Below are 21,411 nucleotides of genomic sequence, written 5' to 3'. Positions count from 1 at the left end.
GGGGAATGGCAGAGGAAACCGACTCAGTTCATGACAGTCCAGGAAGCAGAGAGAGAGAGAGAGCTCCACTCACCAGGGACAAAATATGAACCCCAGAGTCATGCTCCCAGTGACCTACTTCATCCAGTCACACATTACCTGCCTATAGTTACCACCCAGTTAATTCTATCAGTGGATCAATTCAGTTCTCATAAACTAATCATTTTACATCTGAACATTCTTGCTTTGTGTTGCCCATGAACTTTTGGAGAACACCTCATACCTAAACCATAAGACAGCAGATGAAGGGGAAACAGAATTGTGGAAATTCAGAGAAGGAACGTGTTGTTTTCATGGGAGGAAGTGGGGAAAAGAGAAGGCTGAGCTTTGATGGTCCAACAGCACTTACTGAGTACTTTTAGTGTTCCTGTAATTGTGGTGGGCACTTTATATGTTTTCTCATTTGAAGAACTTTGGTATATTGAATGTAGAAATGGACATTTTACAGAGGCAGGTGGATATTTTGGTATTCGTCATCGCACTTGGCACAAGAGTACAATGGCTATTAATGTTAGTGGTGATAATTACTGAATATTTCCTGTGTACCAGAAGTAATGCTAGGGCCCTTTGCACATTTCAACCTCATAACAGCCCTGAGAACAAAGTATGATAACTTCCACTTTACACATACATTCAAGTGACTCATCCAAGGGGAGGACCCTGGTTAAAAAAAAAATCAAATGACATACTGAACTAAGAATTTTAAATATAATGTTTTTAAAAAGAAATGTTTTTAGAGGTATTGCTGGTTAAAGAGAATTAACAAGGAACACTGAGGTACTCAGGGACTATCAAAAATTGAAAACTAATACCACGTCTAGATAGGGATAATGGGGAAAAAATGGCATTATCAGAACCCAGCTGAGAGTCAGAATCACAAAAGAGGATATCAGCAGAAGAAAAGCAAAAAGGGAGTCAGAGCAGTCCGTGAAAGTCAGTTCTCCAGGGCTTTCAGGAAGACAGAAAGTGGTTAACCTTGGACTTGAGCACATGGAAGTTACACAGTGAAGGCAGCCGGGCCAGGTTTCTTTGCATCTAAAACCCATGCCTCCTACACTGCTTTTACATGTTTCTCTATCATATACACAATGTAGCTGCTTAGTAAATACTTGTATAATGAATGAAATCCCAGATGAAAGTTGGAGAAACCAAGTTTGGGGGCTATGTGTCTTGACCTTAGGAACCCAAGCTATGGTTACTCTGAAACTATCTCCCCATATAACTCACTGCGTGCTCATTTGACGAAACATCACTCACTCCTTGGGATGTAAAAGGAACTATATTCAGCAATGACCTTCTTTCACAGTAAAACTTTCTGCAATAATTCTTATGTTGAAACACTTAGGATTTAGTGTAAGACCTATGGTGCTTACTCTTGCAATATTTCTAGCACTTGTGATGGATAAGAACATCATTGAATTTTCCATCTCTTTTAGGATTCCCATCCCCATCCTCAAACACCAGCTTCAATGAAAGTAAATCTTGTATCTGCTACAGGGCAGGAATGTCTGAGATACATGCTATGTAAACTTGACTTCAAAATTCGGGTGCTAGCAATGTTATCAATGGAGAAGAAAAATTGCTTCTATATTCATCAAATCCAGTTCAGAGAATAAAAACAGCTGTTTCAAATACAGGAACTTTATACAGGAAATTGGTTATAAAGGTGTTGAAATGTCTGGAAGACCAAAAGAAGCAATTTGATAATAAGCCCTTCATTATCATTCACAATTACATCCCCAGTGCCTAGCACAGTACCTGGCATGTAGCAATGGCTCAGTAAATATGTATTGGATCTATGAACACATTTGTGGGTGAGATTTAGGCTGTCAGCCTAAGAAGGCGGCTAGTTCTTTTGGAAAGCATTATGACACCTGCATGACTCTTGATAATTCCACTGATGTGGATATGTGTTTTGGCCTTTGAAAGAAAATCGTTCAAAGTCTTCTGTTCAAAATGTTTTAATGGATGACATTCATTGAGCCCCTACTGGGCAGCAGGTACTATTCTAAACACTTTTCTAAGCACTTTGAAATATTATCTTCAACATAACCCTAGGATAATGGGTTCGTTATTCCTCATTTTACAGATGAAGATGAAAGTGAGGCAAAGTGCTTTTAAGTAACATCTGAGATCATACAACAAGGAAATGGCAGAGTCAAGCTTTCACGCACAGAGTGCGGTTCCCAAACCTACGATCCTAAGTTCTGTACCATATGTGTCTCCATGGCTTGTGATGAAAGCTTAGCCTCCCTTTCTACCTTCGTTTCCATTTTATCCACTGCACCCCTACGCTCTACTAGCTAGAGTAGAAATTAGATAGCTGTTTCCCGATCTCATTTGTTCTTCTTCTGGGCCACAGAAGATCATATTTTCTAGCCCTTCCTCATGGTTGTTGAAGCTGTGGTAATGAATGTAGCCAGAGGAATGTAAGCAGAGGTGACATGCATCCGTGGCAGGCCTGGCCTATAAACCTTTCACATTTGGTGCCATTCCCATGTTCTCTCCCTTTCCTTCAGCACGAGGAAGGTGAGCATGGTGAACTAAGATGCCACGTGCTGAAGGGCTGGAGTCACACAACAGAAGAAGGCTGGATCCCTGGATGATGCTTGGAGAAGAGCAGAGAATCAAACAGGAGCATCTGCATTCAACTTTAAGCAAGTGAGAGATAAGCATTGCCAGATTTGCACTGTTATACAGTAGGTTTCCTCCTCCCCTTCCCTTTCCTTCCCCTTTCTCTTCTTTTCTTTCTGAGATGTAACTCAACAAATACCCAATTTGAACGGATCTATCTATTGTCCTTTGAACATGCCTCTGGCTTTTTCCCATAATTTTCTCATTCCCTTCTTCAATTACAGTCTAAAAATTATTCGAGGCCTAAACCAAGGGCAATCATTGACTGTCAGGTACCTTTCTTCCACTCCTGCCAGCTACAATGATAGTTCTTTCTCTCGGCTTCCTGTAGCACTTTGTTATCTACACCTTTCATGTGCGCTTATTGTGGCTCCAATTCTGCATGTCTTGTTTTCCTAATGAGAGTGTAGTCTCTTTAAGGACAAAGATCATGTTTTTATGCTTTCTGTGTGATTCTAAAGTGCATGGCATGGTGTTGTGCCTTGGGAATTTTCCATAAATATGCATGGGGAAAGAAACTTGTAAGTGTATTAAGTTCAATAAAGTCCATTTTTCTAAAAACCATCCTTCATTACTGAAACATGAAACCATGTAAATTATAATTTATTGGATTTGGTGTTTTTATTATTCTTTTCACCAACTTACACATTCTAACTCTTCTTAACTCCTTAGAGGAGACAGAAGGCAGGCATGCTTATCAAATTTCAGATGGCACAGACTACGAGTAATAAATAATGCACAAAATGACAGAACCAAAACTAGACAAGTTGGGATGTAGCAGATAATATTAAATAGGGATAACTACAAAATTGCATTTTTTAAAACCAGCTGTCCAATTTCAGTATGGAATGACATGGTTAACACCAATTTACAGGGAGAGACTTTTAGGATTTATTGAATGCTAGGCTGACATGAGCCCAGAGTGGTACACAGAACCCTGTTCACAGGATGAGGGTGATGATTGGCTGGCAAACTGTTCAGACTCCAAGATACAGGCATAAATGAAGGTTGCTGGATGGTGTCCAATTCAAAGTGGATCAAGCTGCAATGTTGGGTAAAATCTACAATAAATAGGAAACAAAGTCTTATATTTTAATTTGGTCAAGCTAAATATATGGGTTAACTTTCACCTTTGAAATGCTTGTGGGAATCCTCCATCAGAGGACATCATTAAGTAGTTTCTGATGTTAAACTGGTATTAATTGGTCAGGGTTGATCCCCTGAAAGTTTTGCTTTAGAAGCAGAACCTAGTCTTAAAGGCTTGTTTTTTTACTTTTGATCCTCCTCCTAGGTGTCAGGATTAGAGTTGTCCTTCAGTGAAGTTGACTAATTTTAGAAGCTGGCAAGTGCTGTCATTTGTAAACTCAACTCTCCTTGGGGAAAGAGTGAGAAAGCACATCCCATCTTCTTTGGGCTCAGCTGGGACAACCATTCTCAAATGCTCATATAGATTTGCTCCTAGAAACCCATACTTCCTGAAAGCTGGGATCAGAGATCTGGCAAGAAGACTATAGCCTAGGCCTTGGCACTAGAACTCTGAAAAGTGAATATGGTCTTGGACAGTGTTAACAGAAGCCTAGCATCTGGAACAAGGGTGCTGCTCCAGTCACGCTGGTCAGACCACACACATGAATAATTATTTTCCTTCCAACACCATGATTTAAAAAGGATACAGGCAAATTGGTGCACATCAAAAGGGAGATTACTAGAATGTTGAAGGGACTTAGAAACCAAATCACTAGTGGTGGTTCAGGCTCCAAGACTGAAGGGGGTCAGGATGGAAGGGGGCACCATAAATATTCCAAATATCTTCAGGCATGTGCATGCTATTTTGTCAAAGATTGTTGGAACTTTAGGTAATGCCAGAAAGCAGAACTGGGGCCAGTAGGATGTAAGCTTAAAATGATGTTTTACAGCCATTAGAGATCTTCAAAAATGGAGTCAATTTTGTGAATATGAAAGATTTAAAATATTCAAGTAAAAATTCAATGATTGTCATAGAGTTTTTAGGTGGAATTCAAGACATTGGGCAGGAAGTTAGATAACAGGGTTTCTAATATTTTAGGAGTTGAACAATCTGAATGATGTGGTACTAGGCATGGTGATGGCTGCCTGTAATCCCAGAGGCTGGGGAGGCTGAGGCAGGAGGATTGGGAGTTCAAAGTCAGCCTTAACAACTTAGTGACACTCTAATCAACTTAGTGAGACTCTGTTTATAAATAAAATACAAAAAAGGGACTGGGGATGTGGCTCAGTGGTTAAGTGCCCCTGTTCAACCCCTGGTACCCAACAACAAAACAAACAAACAAACAAACAAAAACCATTAAAAAATGAGTAGCTGTGGTACAGCATGTGAAGAGAGAAAGTTATTACCTTTAGATTATTTTGGTGTTATAGCCTTTTTTTGTTTTTGTTTTTTTAAGTTCAACCCATCAAAAAGGGTACAATCCATGGATTTTAAAATACGCAACATATGAGAAAAAAATAAAAGCTTACAGAAGGAAGAATAGTCTCATAGGGATAAAGAAAAAGCAATGTTCGAGGAATACCACAGGAATTCCAGAGTCTGTACCAATGTGAGGGAAAAAGGCGCAGGGAGGAGGTTGGAAACCCTGCTTCCCACGGACAAGGATCTGATGCTACACACTTGGCACCATTCCAGGTGAGCACAGATCTGTACTGGGAATAATACGCTTGCTCTTTGGCTCGTAGGTCTATTGGCCATGGAGACAAACACTCCAGGATCACACTGTTCTGAGAACTGATTGTCCTGTTAAAAAAAAAAAAAAATGCGTTTTTTTCTCTTTCTTGGACTCTTCCTCTTTTTCACGGTTGAGAGGAAATACATTCTTTTTATAATCTCGTGTCTCATGTGGGGTAAGAGGTCAATTTTGGAGGAAGTCAAGGTAATGCAAACTTGAATATAAAAACAGATTGTAAAGCTAGGAACATGGAGGATGTGGGGCGACCTGGGAATAGAAGAGTGTGGTAAAAAAGGTGAAAGTATCCACCAAAGAACCATCCCATCCCTTGCCTCCTGACCACCAAGAAGACCTCCCCGGTCATTTTGTATAGACCACTGCCCAGTCTCCAAGTCCTCTTTAGGGGCAAGTGAAATGTGCACCTGCGGCGGAATACAGACCAGGTAGGGGTGACTTTTTGCAGAGACCCATCCACCTGCGCACACCACTCGCCCTCGCTGCTTCCTCGGCTGTCTCCCCATCCCCACGCCTGGTGCGGTGCCCCTGGCTACAACTCTCGCTCTGGCTGCCGCAAAACCCCGGAGCGCTGGAGTGGGCGCGCGGGCTGCGCGCGGGCCGGCGCCGGGAGCACTGGGCATGCTCAGTCGCGCGGGCAGAGCTCCGGGCGCGAGCCGGGCTCCTTCTGCACCACATTCATCGGCTGCCAAGGGGAGCCACTGGGCGCTCGCAGGCTTCGCAAGCGCTGCCCGAGGGAAGACCCGGCCGCCGCGCCCCCGCCGCTGTCCCATCGTCTCACAGAACCATGGCCGGCCTCGGCCACCCCGCCGCCTTTGGCCGGGCCACCCACGCAGTGGTGCGGGCGCCGCCCGAGTCCCTCAGCCAGCACGCGCTGAGGCGCGCCAAGGGCGACGAGGTGGATTTCGCCCGCGCGGAGCGGCAGCACCAGCTCTACGTGGGCGTGCTGGGCAGCAAGCTGGGGCTGCAGGTGGTGGAGCTGCCGGCCGACGAGAGCCTCCCGGACTGCGTGTTCGTGGAGGATGTCGCCGTGGTGTGCGAGGAGACGGCCCTCATTACTCGACCCGGGGCGCCGAGCCGGAGGAAGGAGGTAACTGCCCACCCGGCGACGCGAGGGGCGCGGCCGGGGGCGCGCGCGGGGCCCTCTCCTACTGCCCGCTGCCGAGTTGCCGGCGGAATTGGCCACCCCGGCTAGTTCACAACTTCTCATTGGGGGGCGAGGGGGTGTGCGTACGGGTGTGAGAGAGAGCGTCAAAGAGAGAAGTTCATTGTTCACACCTCCTGGCTGTCGGCAGGCTGCCTTCCAGACGATCCGATTGAGTGTGGTTCTGGGGATTGGGGCAGGTGGGTGGGCTGGGGAATCCATCTCGCAAGCATTTTTATTTGCAAAAATTAAACAGCAGAAAAGACAAAGCAACTCTGAGTGTTTCCCAGGAAGTGGGGACTGAGATGGGTGTCGCCCCAGGCAGGCGGGCGGTGGCTGGGTGCCCCTCCAGGGGACAGCGCCCGTAGCTGAAGAAACCCTCAAGTCCTGCCTTGGCGCTTGGGGCTGGGCGAGCCTGATGAATTAACAGGCGTCTGTGCCACAGATCTGGGGGGCGATTCGAGTTACTTTTCAGTGGTGGCGAGTAAGTCCCAAAGAACGGGACTGGCAAGCGAATGAATTTAAGGGGAGCGTTTTGTTGGTGAGCTGTGTATGGGCTGGGTTCAAAAAGCTGTACTCACTGTGGGATGTTGGCTTGTGCGCTTAATTGAAAATATTTTTTCTCAAATTCCATAATTTTTATTCTCTATATTTTTTAACTCATAGCAATTAAGAGAGCTTTTTGTGTTCTCAGGGGATAATGACTAAAATATTGCAATTGTGAAAATGGCTGTGATTGCTTTAAAGACAATGTAGGTTAGTGGGAGAGACAAATAGAGTGAGATTGGATTTTAAAATGCCATCTGGCTTGGGATTCTTCTCATTGCGCGTTAAGAGCTCAGGCTCAAGACTCTCCTTTGCTATTGGCATTATTGGCATTACAAGATGCAGGTGGTTTCTTTCATTTCTGAGGGTTAGAATTTTTTTCCCCATTTTTGTCTTTTTTTGCTTCGCATTGGAAATGCCTCATAAAGCTTATGATTTAAATATGCTTATTCTATATGTGCTCCACTACTTGGATGATGGAATCTTGCATGGTCTGAGAATAACGATATTCCATTTATTTTTCACTGAAGTAATCAACTTTTTTCTCACCCTACTTTAGAAGAAAACCTTTAAAAGAGTAACAGGTCTCATTCTTTTAGCTCTTTTATTGCCTTTGCTACACCTTTCCACGTTTGAGTCTGTGAGATGCCCACTCTGTTTTAACCTGGTAAGGAATGTAATCAATCCCATTAGAGTACCTTCTAATGTGTTATAGACCATATGGCACAACTGTGGTTTCTACTTAAGAGTAAAATAGGTTTCAGAAACCCTTTTAAAATGGTACTCATTTGATGATAGTGGTCCAGTTTTCTCTCAAGAGACTTCATCCATTTCACTTTATTCCTATAATAAAACCTCCCAAGTTTATTAGTGTGAGCAGTGATTTTTGTCCCCTGCCCAGATATGGCTCCATTTTGATACCAGCTTGTTGGCCCATTAGCAGAGGTCACAAAGTTCAAAGGATGAGAACATTAGGCTGGATTTCTCAGCCTCACCGCTTCAATTCTATCACCTTGGGGAAATATTTCTTGCCTCAATTTTCTCACCTATTGGGTGGGCATGATAATACCTATTTCACAGAATTGTAATAAATTTATTAATCTACCTGAAATTCACAGGTGAGGACATTTGATGAATGTCAATTATTAATTATCCACTTCATGGGTCACGGAAGAATGACTCCTTGAGTAAGAAGCAGTATGCAATACACTGATGTAGTTAGTGACATTTCTACTTCCCAGGGTGAAGGTGAGTCACCTTTATGCTTTAGGCTCCATCTTAATCTTTCTGTGACCTTGCCTCTTAGCTTGGCTTTCTGTGTATGATCTCTCCCGGAAACACTTTTGCTATTGCATATGATCTGGGTCACCAGGGTAACAGGCCTTCCAGCCAGAGAGAGGAAAACGGGCAGTCAGTGTTGGATGGGATGCTTCAGGAAAACAGGGCCATACGGGGTGATGCTCTTTGAAATCTCTCTCAGTACAATGCTTGTTGGAATGAATGAAATGCTAATTAGCTAATACAGACAAGCCTGATAGTAACTTCAGGATCCTTTTTAGATTGCTATGTTTTTTTTTTTTCATGTGATGTCTACCTTCTTACCTGAAAATATACAGTAGCCAAGGAGTTATTTGATCTCCCTGCTTCTATTCTCTTTTTATTTTATTCCCACACTGTAGCCAAGTTGATCATTTTAAAACTCTAATCTGATACTGTTCCTCCTCTGATTAAAATTCTTGAGGTACCCCCACTTAGCTGGATAAATCCATGGAGCTTGGTTCTGCCTGCCTTTCCAGCGTCTGCTTCATCTCCAAACACTTGGCTTGAGCCAGCTTTATTATACTATTGCTTTTCTGAATGGACTTTTTTTTTTGACAGGGGACATGCTTCCTCCTTCCTCCCTTCCTTTTACCTGGCTAATTTTATTTATTCTTCAGTTCTCAGCTTACTGTCATCATTAATATTATTAGCTAACATTTATTGGGTACTTGTTATCTGCCATATACAGATTTGTGACATGTATTTCCTTAATACTCAACTCTTTGAGCTCAACACTATTTTTATTTCTATTTTAAAGTTGAGGGAGCTAAGGCTTAGATTAAATAAATTGGCCAAGGTTATAGAGTGGAATCAGTGAAATCAGGATTTGAATCCAGGTTTGCAGAACTCCTAAGCTATAGTCTCACACTCTGTGTCATTAGACATTAACTTTCCTGTGGATTGGTTCTCTGTTTTTTTTATTGGTGCATAATAATTGTACATAATAGGGGGTTTCATTATGGTGTATTGATATATACATATAACATAATTTGATCAGTTTTTCTCCATGCCTTCCCGTATCCTCCCCTCCTTCCTGGATCCCTTCCTCTGTCCTCACGTGAAAACCTAGTGTTTGCCTCAGTGGGGCCTTCAGAGATTTATAAAACTCAGCTCCTGTGAACACAAAGCTTAAGTTTTAGTGAAAGAAACTGTATATATAGAAAATAAATAAATTATGTTAATTATCTAATAGCTCTGTGTCTTCAGGACTGTGTTTTTAATATGTTTATTATTTTGAAGATAAATAAATCAGTCTTGAAAAGACTATCATTTTTTTTTTAGTTGTCAGTGGACCTTTATTTTATTTATTTGTATGTGGTGCTGAGAATCGAACCTGGTACCTCACACATGCGAGGCAAGCCTCTACCACTGAGCCACAAACTCACCCCCAAGCTTGTCATATTTTAAATGAATCCAACTTATTTTTAGGGGAAAAGGCCAATTCTTAAATACCAAAACATGTAAGTACATTCTCTAAAACCTAAGGTAGAACAAGTGACAGAATGTGATGATTGAGTTTTTAAAAAATAATTTAAAATTTTGTATAGGTTACACCTGCCTACAGTACCACGTTCAAAAAGTGTAAGAGAATATGCAATGAAAGCAAGCGTCACCTTGCCCTTCCATGTGGCTCTCCAGTCCCCTACCTTAGAAGCAACTATCAATACCATTTTCTTGAGTTCCTTTCAGGAGTTTTTTAGTACAAAATCAAATTATTAACAGGTAAAGCTTATTTTAAGCAAAGTTGTGACATGTATCCTGTGCCCTTTTGTCCCTTTATTAAGAATGATTTTATCCTTTCCCAGGTACCTAAGTATCAGTATGTGGGATAATTCTGACCAGGAGAAAAACCATGCACACATATTCTCACAAAGTGATAATAGCTTTAATCTTTCCTTGATCATTTTCATTTTTGGACCTCTTTAGGAAGAATGCTTAGAACAAAGTTATAAATCCTGAAAGAGACTTAGGCATCAGGTAGGAGGATGGGGACATAAATGGAAGGAATGAGCATTATATATTTTGGTAGATGGTCCGTTTCTTTTAGGGCGCTTAACTATTAGGACCTACATATTTTGGTTCTGGGTTTATTCTCTCACTAGGAAAAAGCAAAATTATGTTGATCCTAGAGGCTAGGTGAACAGGAGGATCGTGTCTAGTAACAAGAACTAACAAATACCTAAGTTCTTAAGTGTATATGAATCTAAAAGATGGTATTAGTATTAGCCCTATTTAACAGACAAGAAAAATGAGGCTCAGTAACCAAGATTAAGTAACTTGACCAAAGTCATACACAGATAATAAGTTACAGAAGTGAGGTATTCATGGAAATGTGAAGGTCATTTTTTGCTTAAAGGGCTTATTGCCAATTGTGGTTAATCCTAACAGAATATTAAATAGACACAGAAGAACTGCTTGAAGTCTGTTTTGCACATTTATGATATACAACCTAACTTAGTTGTTAACTAAGTGAATCATTTTACTTGCTTTCTCTCAGGAATGAGAGTAAATTATTTTCATCTTAGTTAAAAAATAACAATTCAATCATTTACATGAACCTCCTAAGTTGCCTGGGCACAATTTGGTACATAATTGTGTCTTGTTTACTAGCAGATAGGTATTTAGTTTTTTTAAATGCACATATTTTCCTCGAACTTCTGTTTTACTTCAGGTGAGGATACTGCCCTGAACCATAATTAGAAATTACTCTGTCACTGAGAAGGAAAGTGAACGTGCTGGAGGCTGTTCACATGGCAGCAGATTAACGGTTCTTGATAAATCATCACCTCCAACTGGTTAGAACAACTGTTCCTTTTCAGGATGTTTCTTTTTCAACTCTTTGCATGGCCTTGGCAATAATATTTAGAAATTGATATGTCCCAGAGACTGGGATACATTCCATAATGCAATCTATCCTGTACAGTTGATCTTGAAAGCCTTAAAAATAAGAACAAAATGATGAGTAGAGAGTGACTTCTATTAGATACTATTAGCTGAAAATGAGCTTTCTGCAGAGATTCTCAGAATCATTAGAGAATCATTATAAGACTAAGAAGGCAGGGATGAATTCCTTGTAATTCAGACATGCTGGAAAATTGCTTTTGCATGTATTTGAATTTTTATTGAGCTCAGATTTCTTCAAAATTAGTTTTATTATAGAAATGGTAGGTATATCCATTAATGTAAACTGCAACCACAGAAAAATTTGCTTAGACTTTAGAACAAACAGATTTATCTTCTGTTGAGATCTTCCACTGCTTTATGTCATAAATAAATTATTTGTGGCATATTATAACCTCAATATAAATTTGGATATATATGTGGGAAACATGAGTGCTGATTATTATTTATTTTTCTTATTAAAGTTTGTAACCATTTCAGAAATGGTTGAATGGTGATCTGGACATGTGGTAGTGTTCATTTCCCCTTATCAAGGGAGCATCATAATTAAAGATAGAATAGCTGAAACATTAATGAGACAAAGTATCTTTTATATAGAACACGGTGAATTGTTCACCCCAGGTAGTCTGTAATTGTTTATTTACCACAACTGAATCTCCTGCTGTTCTGTCAGAATGTTCATCTGACCTTTGAAGTTGGCTTCCATTGCTTTCCATAAACTGATAATAGATATTAAATCTGTCAGAGTCCTCAGACTCATTTCATAAGCAGGCATTTTCCATCTGAATAGACAAGCAGAAGTAATCTCAAACAACAAATCCCATTAAAAATTTCTTGCATATAATGTCATCCTAGTTCACTTTGTCATTGTCAAATAATTTAATGATGTCCATTGTCTTCCTGAAACTGAGTGCTGAAGGAGCAGTTGCATCACATAAGAAGGAATAAATCACCAGACTTTAGACCTCTGTTTCTAAATGTCTAGATCATCCAAGCAAGTATCACGAGAGAAATCAGTACATCGGAGTACAAAGATAAAAGTACAAAGTACTGCAGGTTTGGTTCAGTTTTACCCAGTGAATCAATATGGGCAATAACTTGACTCAGGTTTTATGCAAATTTAAGGGAATGCAACGTTTAAGCTCCTTTTTCTTTTTTTTCTTTTTTGTAGTTTTAGTCTTTATTTTCTTCTTTTTGGTCAACCAGTAGGAGTTAAGCTCCTTTTTCAATGAAGAGGTATACATCTATATTTTTTGGATTTGGATATGTGTAAGTAAACAAACCTTTGTCTTCATTAAAATATTTTGCCTTGATTTCTTTGTTCTTATATTGTAAAGAAATATGAAAGTTTTCTAATTTTGTGTGGCAGTAAGTATACCTGGGATGATTGCATTGAAAAGGACTTTGCTTTTGAAAGTAAAGGGATAATAATTGCATCACTCATGTATGTTTGTATTCAGTAAGTTTCTGTTACATGCCAGAAGCAATATTTGGTGCTGGGCAATGTAGATGAGTTAGATACCTCTAATGCCCTCAAGGATCTCATGGTGTAGCTAAGGATCACATGGCAGACCCTTGTAGAAGAGTGTGACAAAGCTCTGCCTGGTACCGTGGATGCTTCAGGATATGTCTGACCCATACCAGGGCTTCTAGATGGAGCAGTTGATGTGTGAGAATTAACTAGGGAAGGCAGGAAGGGCAGCCTTTTCAGATAAAGAAACCACATGAGATAGGATGGAGATGATAGTCCAGTGAAAATTAATTTTATTAATTTTGGAAAGGTGCAAAATTGAAAAAAAAAAGCACACTTCTGCCATTTAAGATCACTTAAAATTTCAGATACTTGATTCCAAGTTCACCAAGAGAACTACATTTATAATACTAATTCTTGCTTTGGGGATAGAGGGATTTGGCTGCCTAGCAAATCTCTTGAAATTCCATAAGGGTCTTACTCCCTTTTCAGGATTCCTGATTAGCACACCTTAGGAACTATATAGTCAACCCTGGAGTGCACTTATGTTCACTGTAGGTCTGAGACTCATTTCTGGAAGTTGCCATTTAGACTCTGGAAAGGCACTTTTGGGGGTGAGGTCCTATAAGTTATAAGTATATTCTTTGGTGGGCAATCATTTTTCCCCTTGGCACATAATTTGGCATATTAGGATATATCAGGCAAATTTGACATCCTGTAGCACATATAACATTACCTGCGTCAGTGGCAGGTAGGAAAAGACTATTTTCTACTTGGTGTTGAAATGTGTTTTTATTCACAGATCTCTTCATCTTGGCAGTAGTCAGCCCTGAATCTCACACTAACATAAATCAAGAGCAGAAGCTGAGTGGCATCTCTAATCAGGGTTAAACTTTGTATATGCTCCTGAAGGTAGAAGGTTGGGGAATACAACACTGTCCTGCAGATTAGAAGATGCTGGTTTTGGTTTCTGAAATGACATTAAAATCTAATATTGTTTTCAGCTTGAAAACACCATTCTTTTGAAACTCAGGTGGTGCTTCGGTGGAGAATATAGAATAAGAAAGGGATAAAGAGAAGTGGGAAGTGGTGGGGAGTCTGTGATAAGTTAGACTCATGAGAAGGGATTGGGGTTTGATGAATAAAAAATACTGGATGTTATTCAACCCAAGACATTATACTTTTTCCACTTAATTAACCAATCATATAAACTCATGTCTTGCTAATGGTAATCTATTATGAGATGAAGTTGAATCTGCTAAATCTATTTCACAAGCTCTGCTTACTCAACCATTCATAACACATTTAATGAGTAATTTTTCCTATAGAAGATTTAAAATAAAAAGTCGTTGAAATCATCTAAGATCCTTAGACCTACATAATTTCTGCTATCACGTATTGTTGAGAGCCACAGCCAAAGGGGCCCCAGCAAACTTCCAGCTGCCAGCAAACTTCCAGCTGCTGGCTGATGATTGGCTCACAGCGGCTCCAGCAACATCTAGCTGATTGGCTCCTCTGCGGTGATGCTCATTGGGCTGTTTCCCTGCCCTTTCAGACCACGGAGCTGCTCATTGGGGGACTTTTTTGGCTCCGCCCACGTGACCCAGCCAATCGGCCTCAAGAGCAGGAGGATTGTGGGAGGTGGAGAGAAGCTTGTGTGGGAGAGAGAGGCTTGTGGAAAGCCGGTGGTGGCAGTTGAGGCTCTGAGGGTTTTTCCTGAGAGGCTGTTTTGTTTGGCGTGTGTGGTTCTAAAAATAAAGTTAGTTTCTTTTGACAAGTGGCTCCTGATTGTGCCCAGCCAGACTGCGGCATTTCGCCTAGCCGTCTCCTTGCAAAATTCCTCATTGGCAACCTTCCATAACAGGTATTGTCCTCCATTTAGCACAGCTTTACACATATTAGCCCAATCTGCTGGCGTCATGTTCAAGTTGTTAATGGATTCGACCAAGCTTACAGTGAAGGGTGCTTGAGGACCATAGGTTGTTACAGCCTCTTTTAGCTGCTTCACTGTTTTGAAATTTAAAACTTGGTAAAATCGCTGCCCTCCTGCCTCAAATACAGGGCATGTTAATATTTGAGACCTTGTCTCAGGATCCCAACTATCAACTGCGGGGGTTGGGGGCCTCCCAGCATATGGAGGTGGCGCTGTTGGTTGGACACTTACGCCCTCTGGTGATAGAAAGGTGTTAGTAGCAGTCTCCTGTAGAGGTGGTGCTGTTGGTTGGACACTTACACCCTCTGGTGATAGAAAGGTGTTAATAGCAGTCTCCTGTTGTAACTTTCCCCCTGATGGCTTTTTCTGTTTTACACTTTCTTTCTCTGTCTGACTAGCTTGAGAGGCCTTCTCTTTTACTTGAATCTTTTCCTCTGTCTGACTAACTTGAGAGACCTTCTCTTTTACTTGAATCATTATGTCTCTCCTTCCTCTACCATTGTCTGAACTGAAGGCTTTGGACTAAGCAAACAAGATACGAATGTCCACAATGGCAATGTGCCAACTGGCAGAGTCCCTGGGCTTTTCTTTTCTACTCTTTTTAAATCTTCACCATGATGGTTCCATTGTGATATATTTAACAACTCCTCCTTAAAAAGCCATGGGCTACATTTTTGTATTGTATCAACGTATGCCCTGACTGCTCTTGATTTTACTGGGATGCCTCCTTCCTCTAACAATTTACTTAACACTCTTTCAGTTTGTTTTTTACTAATTTCTGATCCCGTATTTCTACTATAATACAACCCAACAAGATGACGCCAAACAAAACTGAGACAGAATGAAATAAAAAGGGAACAACAAAAAGTCATTATAGCCTTTCTATCCTCCTGACATGTGCATCCGTCCTTTCTCCCTATCTGTTCCTCAGACGTAAATAGTTTTTCCTCAGATGTGAGCGGTTTTTCTTCCGTCTCACTCATCTCCAGGGACAGGCAACTTAAAACAAAAGTGAAGCAAAATAAAAGAGGAATCTTAAAATGGCTACCCATCCTCTCGCCCTGCCCTCAGGGGCGAGCAGTTTCACTTACCCTCAGTCGCTCCCCGTGCGAGCCACCAAATGCCGCAGTCTGGCTGGGCACAATCAGGAGCCACTTGTCAAAAGAAACTAACTTTATTTTTAGAACCACACACGCCAAACAAAACAGCCTCTCAGGAAAAACCCTCAGAGCCTCAACTGCCACCACCGGCTTTCCACAAGCCTCTCTCTCCCACACTGAGACAATAAAAATTAGCAGCTAAAAGAGGCTGTAACAACCTATGGTCCTCAAGCACCCTTCACTGTAAGCTTGGTCGAATCCATTAACAACTTGAACATGACGCCAGCAGATTGGGCTAATATGTGTAAAGCTGTGCTAAATGGAGGACAATACCTGTTATGGAAGGTTGCCAATGAGGAATTTTGCAAGGAGACGGCTAGGCGAAATGCAGCAGCTGGTTATCCTCAGAGAAATCTAGATATGTTGTTAGGAAAGGGACCTTATGAGGATCAGCAGCAACAAATTGCATATGATCCTGGCGTATACGCACAAATTGCTGCAGATGCAATTAAGGCATGGAAGACTTTACAAGGACATGGAGGTTTACAAGGTCAATTATCTAAGGTAATACAAGGAGCTAATGAACCTTATGCTGAATTTGTAGATAGGCTTATTCAAACAGCTACCAGAGTTTTTGGGAATACAGAACAAGCAATGCCATTACTAAAACACCTGGCTTATGAGCAAGCGAATCGTTGGTGCAGAGATATCATTAGACCATGGAAACATGAAGATTTAAACACATATATTAAATTATGTAGAGACATTAATGAACAAGAGCAAGTCGTGGCAGCTGCAGTAAAACAGGCTTTAGATGCCAGAGACATTAATGAACAAGGGCAAATTGTGGCAGCTGCAGTAAAACAGGCTTTAGATGCCAGGCCAAGAACATGCTACAATTGTGAACAAACAGGACATTTTAAAAGGAATTGCCCCATTGGAGGAGGGTTTAACAAAACTAGGTATCAAAGGAGTAGAATACCAGGTATTTGCCCACGATGCCGTAGAGGGAGACATTGGGCTAATGAATGCCGTTCTCAAACCACCATAGAGGGTACTCCATTATCAAAAAAACGAACAAGGACCAGGTGTTTATCCACGATATCGTGGAGAAAGGCATTGGGCTCCATTGCCAAAAAATGGACAGGGGGGCCCAATGCTCCGGGGCCCAAAACCACAAATATACGGAGCACTGGAGGAACCCAGCAACCCCATCAGGGTAGTGCCCAGGACACATTGTCCATCACGTCCCTCATCAGACAAACCAGAGGGAGCGCAGGGTTGGACATCTGCGCCTCCGCCAGAGCAGTACTAACTCCAGAGATGGGAGTTCAAATCATTCCCACAGGGGTGAAAGGACCTCTTCCCAAAGGAACAGTAGGCTTATTATTGGGACGCAGCTCTTCTACTCTAAAAGGACTTATGATAAGTCCTGGGGTAATTGATCCCGATTATGAAGGTGAAATAAAAATTATAGCCAGTTCTCCAAAGGGTATATCAGTAATTTCACCAGGAGATAGAATAGCACAGTTACTAATAATACCCAGCCTACATGATAAATTTTCCAGTCGTACTGTAGAAAGAGGTTCCAAGGGATTAGGCTCCACAGGTGTAGATTGGGCTATGCTTTCTTTAAATTTAGATTCTCGCCCCATGCTAAAACTAAATATTCAAGGACATGAATTTAATGGGCTACTGGATACAGGTGCAGACCTTAGCATCATCTCTCGTCAAGAATGGCCAAAACATTGGCCATTACAACAAGCCACTCAAACGCTTCGAGGCCTAGGAGTGGCGACTAATCCCCATAGAAGTGCAATGGTATTAGATTGGAAGGATCCTGAAGGATGTGAAGGAACTATACAGCCATATGTATTGGATCATCTTCCCGTAAATTTATGGGGACGAGATGTCCTAGATCAATTAGGTTTGACATTAACAAATAACATCAACCAAAATGCACCCACTATTATGACTAGACAAGGTTTTAGGAAAGGAAAAAGATTAGAAAAACAAGAACAAGGTATAGCAGCACCAATACAAATAGATCAAGGAACAGACAGACATGGGTTGGATTTTCAGAAAGGGCCACTGAGACAATAAAAATTAGCAGCTAAAAGAGGCTGTAACAACCTATGGTCCTCAAGCACCCTTCACTGTAAGCTTGGTCGAATCCATTAACAACTTGAACATGACGCCAGCAGATTGGGCTAATATGTGTAAAGCTGTGCTAAATGGAGGACAATACCTGTTATGGAAGGTTGCCAATGAGGAATTTTGCAAGGAGACGGCTAGGCGAAATGCCGCAGTCTGGCTGGGCACAATCAGGAGCCACTTGTCAAAAGAAACTAACTTTATTTTTAGAACCACACACGCCAAACAAAACAGCCTCTCAGGAAAAACCCTCAGAGCCTCAACTGCCACCACCGGCTTTCCACAAGCCTCTCTCTCCCACACAAGCTTCTCTCCACCTCCCACAATCCTCCTGCTCTTGAGGCCGATTGGCTGGGTCACGTGGGCGGAGCCAAAAAAGTCCCCCAATGAGCAGCTCCGTGGTCTGAAAGGGCAGGGAAACAGCCCAATGAGCATCACCGCAGAGGAGCCAATCAGCTAGATGTTGCTGGGGCCGAGGAGCCAATCAGCTAGATGTTGAGAGCCACAGCCAAAGGGGCCCCAGCAAGGGGCTCTAGAGGCTGAGGCAGGAAGATCACAAGTTCAAAGACAGTCTCAGCAACTTAGTGAGACCCTAAACAACTTATAAAAACCCTGTCTCAAAATAAAACACACAAGGAGCTGGGGATGTGGCTCAGCGAATTCAATCCCTGGTATCCTACTCTAAAAAAGAAGCAAAAGATGATACTCCAGAGCCCCTGGGATTACAGGCATTTTTTTTTTTTTTTTGCATTTGAGCCGCTGTGAGCCAATCATCAGCCAGCACGTATCACTCATTAGTGTTTGCCAGTTTGTGTTTCTGTGGTAAATGTGAATCAATGGAAGACAGTAGAATGAATTGGACATAACTTTCATATGTTCATATATGAATACACAACCAGTGAAACTCTACATTATGTACAACCACAAGAATGGGATCCTAAGTTATATTCCATGTATGTATAATATGTCAAAATATACTCTACTGTCCTGTATATCTAAACAGAGCATTATTAAAAAATGTGGATCAGTGGTCTAAAGTAAAGGAGAACAGTGGATATGAGGTATGTGCTGTAAGTTAGGTTTGCTATTGTAACCAAAAGTTTTGATTTGTCCAGGTGACTACTTCTTGTCCATAGATTTCCATCTTGATGCTGAACATTTTGTTTTGTCTTCCAAATTTTAACTTTTATCTTCAAAAACTTCACGAAGTTATTTTTCTATGTAAAGACAAAAAAGTAAAAGATACCAACTTAAACATAGCCTTTCTGTAGTTAGCTCTGTACACAGTACAATATTGTTAGTCCTGTGCAGTATACATGTAATTATTTTTTATCATGTAGAGATATGGTTGTGGTAAGCCTAGACATATTTGGTCTAAAATGATTGAAATAGTTAAAATTAGTGAGCTAATCCTAATGAAGTTACAAAATTATAATAACAGAAGATAACATGTCCATTTTATAATTCTTCTTTTTAGTCATAAGGGAACCATCATTTCAGGAAGAAAGAATAATTACATTTTGACTTTGGATCATATTTTAAGCCATTTAGGATATAATTTCTAGTTCAAGAGTTTTGTGTGGCAAAATTAAATCTAGTATATTCTAAAGAATCCAGGCCATTTTTGGTCTTGCTTTGGATATTTTTTGAACTTTCTGCATGCTGTCTTAATCCTCTGTCAGGGTTCCTATGCATACCAAGTCACATTGGATTTTTACTCACTTTGCTTGACTCTTTTCAGTCATGGTTTTCTGGCTGTTTAGACCCCTGTCCATTCAGAAAACTGGTATTGAGTACCTAATTCTCTGTGGCCTGGTACATGTGACTAGGAAACATGAAAAAGAAGATTGTCATCTTCACCATTTGCAAGAAACTGATTCTTCCTCTTCTTCTTTGGTGACATTGAGATAGGAAGGCATAGTTTTCCACCTGAACTTTCATCTTTTGCTTCTTTTTTAGAGTAGGATACCAGGGATTGAATTCGCTGAGCCACATCCCCAGCTCCTTGTGTGTTTTATTTTGAGACAGGGTTTTTATAAGTTGTTTAGGGTCTCACTAAGTTGCTGAGACTGTCTTTGAACTTGTGATCTTCCTGCCTCAGCCTCCAGAGCCCCTGGGATTACAGGCATTTTTTTTTTTTTTTTTTGCATTTTTAAAATAGTAGATTCAGTGGCAGCAGTGCCAGGGGCCATATCTAGCAGGAGGGAACAGCTTCTCCCCAGCTTCTTTAGGTGGAGACTGAGACCCACACTGTCACCAAGAGGCCTCAGGGTTCAACATCAAGATTTGGTTGTGGATACTCTTGGAATGAAGATAGAAACTCAGCACACTTTTTTTTCCCCCTAGCTCAGAGAAGTCCAGCATGAGTACTAACACAGAATGTACCAAAAAAATTATAATTTTCATGTTATTCTCAGGTCAGTGCCTAAAGGCCTAGAAACGACCTTGAAAAACCACTGATTTCACCATCTTTCCTTCACACTTCCACAACATCAGACAGGTGTAAATCCAACCTTTATGTGAGAGTGGCCAAAGGAAATTTAATTTTCTTCCCTAAGTATCCCATTTTAGAAATATTTCTTGGTGATGGTGCCTGTTAGGTATGAGACATTTGGTATGATGTGTAAGTTGAGATTGACTGTGACAAAGTATATGTACTGTTTTAGTAATGAGTGATTCCCTGTGATTACAGGGAAACTGGACATTTGATTTTCAATGGTAGCTTCTGATTCCCAGCTATGCAGCTTACTTCTAAGAGTGGAGTGTACTCCCTCACATGTGCCATTTTGTCCCCACAAAAAGAGTGCTTTGAAGATTTTGATAAAAGACATTAATGATAGAGGCAAACTATGTAGCTGTGACATTGTGAAATTGTGTGTTTGTTGGAATTATGTGGTTTGAAGCTGTAATTACATGAGAAAAAAATGGGCAGTAAGATTGTCATGTCCATCTCATTTTTCTTTTGTGAGCACTGAGCTGGATAACTGAATCCTCTGAATGGTTTGCAAGAAAACTGAGGATTAATATTGTTTCTAAACTGGACCCCCAAACAAACTTCTTGGGGGAGGGGGTGGGTAATAAGGATTTAAGTTACAGCATTTTCTTGAAAGTAAATGCAGAAAAACACAGGATACAGCCCATTGGTCTCGGTGCAGCTGAGGACTCAATTATGATTCGATCCACACTCCCTGAAATGCTTTCCTGCCCTGAGGTCAGCCTAATGACTGGAAATGCTGGAAATGTAACAGCTACTGTCTCTTGGCCTATTTTAAAACACCCCTGCCACCACCACCACCACACATACAGTTTGTACACATTCTGAATCAGGTTTGGATAAAATCAGTTTCTAACAGCGACTTCCTTGTGAATAACACTTGGTGGTAAGGTAGGTTAACAGAAATGCTTAGAGGAATCCTTGAGTTACATTATTTTGATGATGTTCGAACCAGGAT

General features: G+C 41.1%; 1 protein-coding gene across 1 annotated transcript in view; it reads left to right on the top strand.

Annotated features, from left to right (window-relative positions):
* Nucleotides 1-6,020: 6,020 nt before the first annotated feature.
* Nucleotides 6,021-21,411, top strand: part of Ddah1 (dimethylarginine dimethylaminohydrolase 1) — a 141,344-nt gene continuing 125,953 nt past the window's right edge. The window contains exon 1 of the mRNA XM_046443270.2: nt 6,021-6,480. Within this exon, the coding sequence (XP_046299226.1) occupies nt 6,178-6,480 (303 nt within the window). The 5' untranslated portion in view covers nt 6,021-6,177. The remainder of the gene's footprint in view (nt 6,481-21,411) is intronic.

This window comes from Marmota monax, unplaced genomic scaffold (genome assembly GCF_021218885.2).
Source record: "Marmota monax isolate L192 unplaced genomic scaffold, Marmota_monax_Labrador192_F-V1.1 WCK01_AAM20220418_F8-fsc00046, whole genome shotgun sequence".
Lineage (NCBI taxonomy): Eukaryota > Metazoa > Chordata > Mammalia > Rodentia > Sciuridae > Marmota > Marmota monax.
The sequence above is the reverse complement of the archived record's forward strand: the minus strand, read 5'-3'. Positions and strand labels throughout refer to the sequence as shown.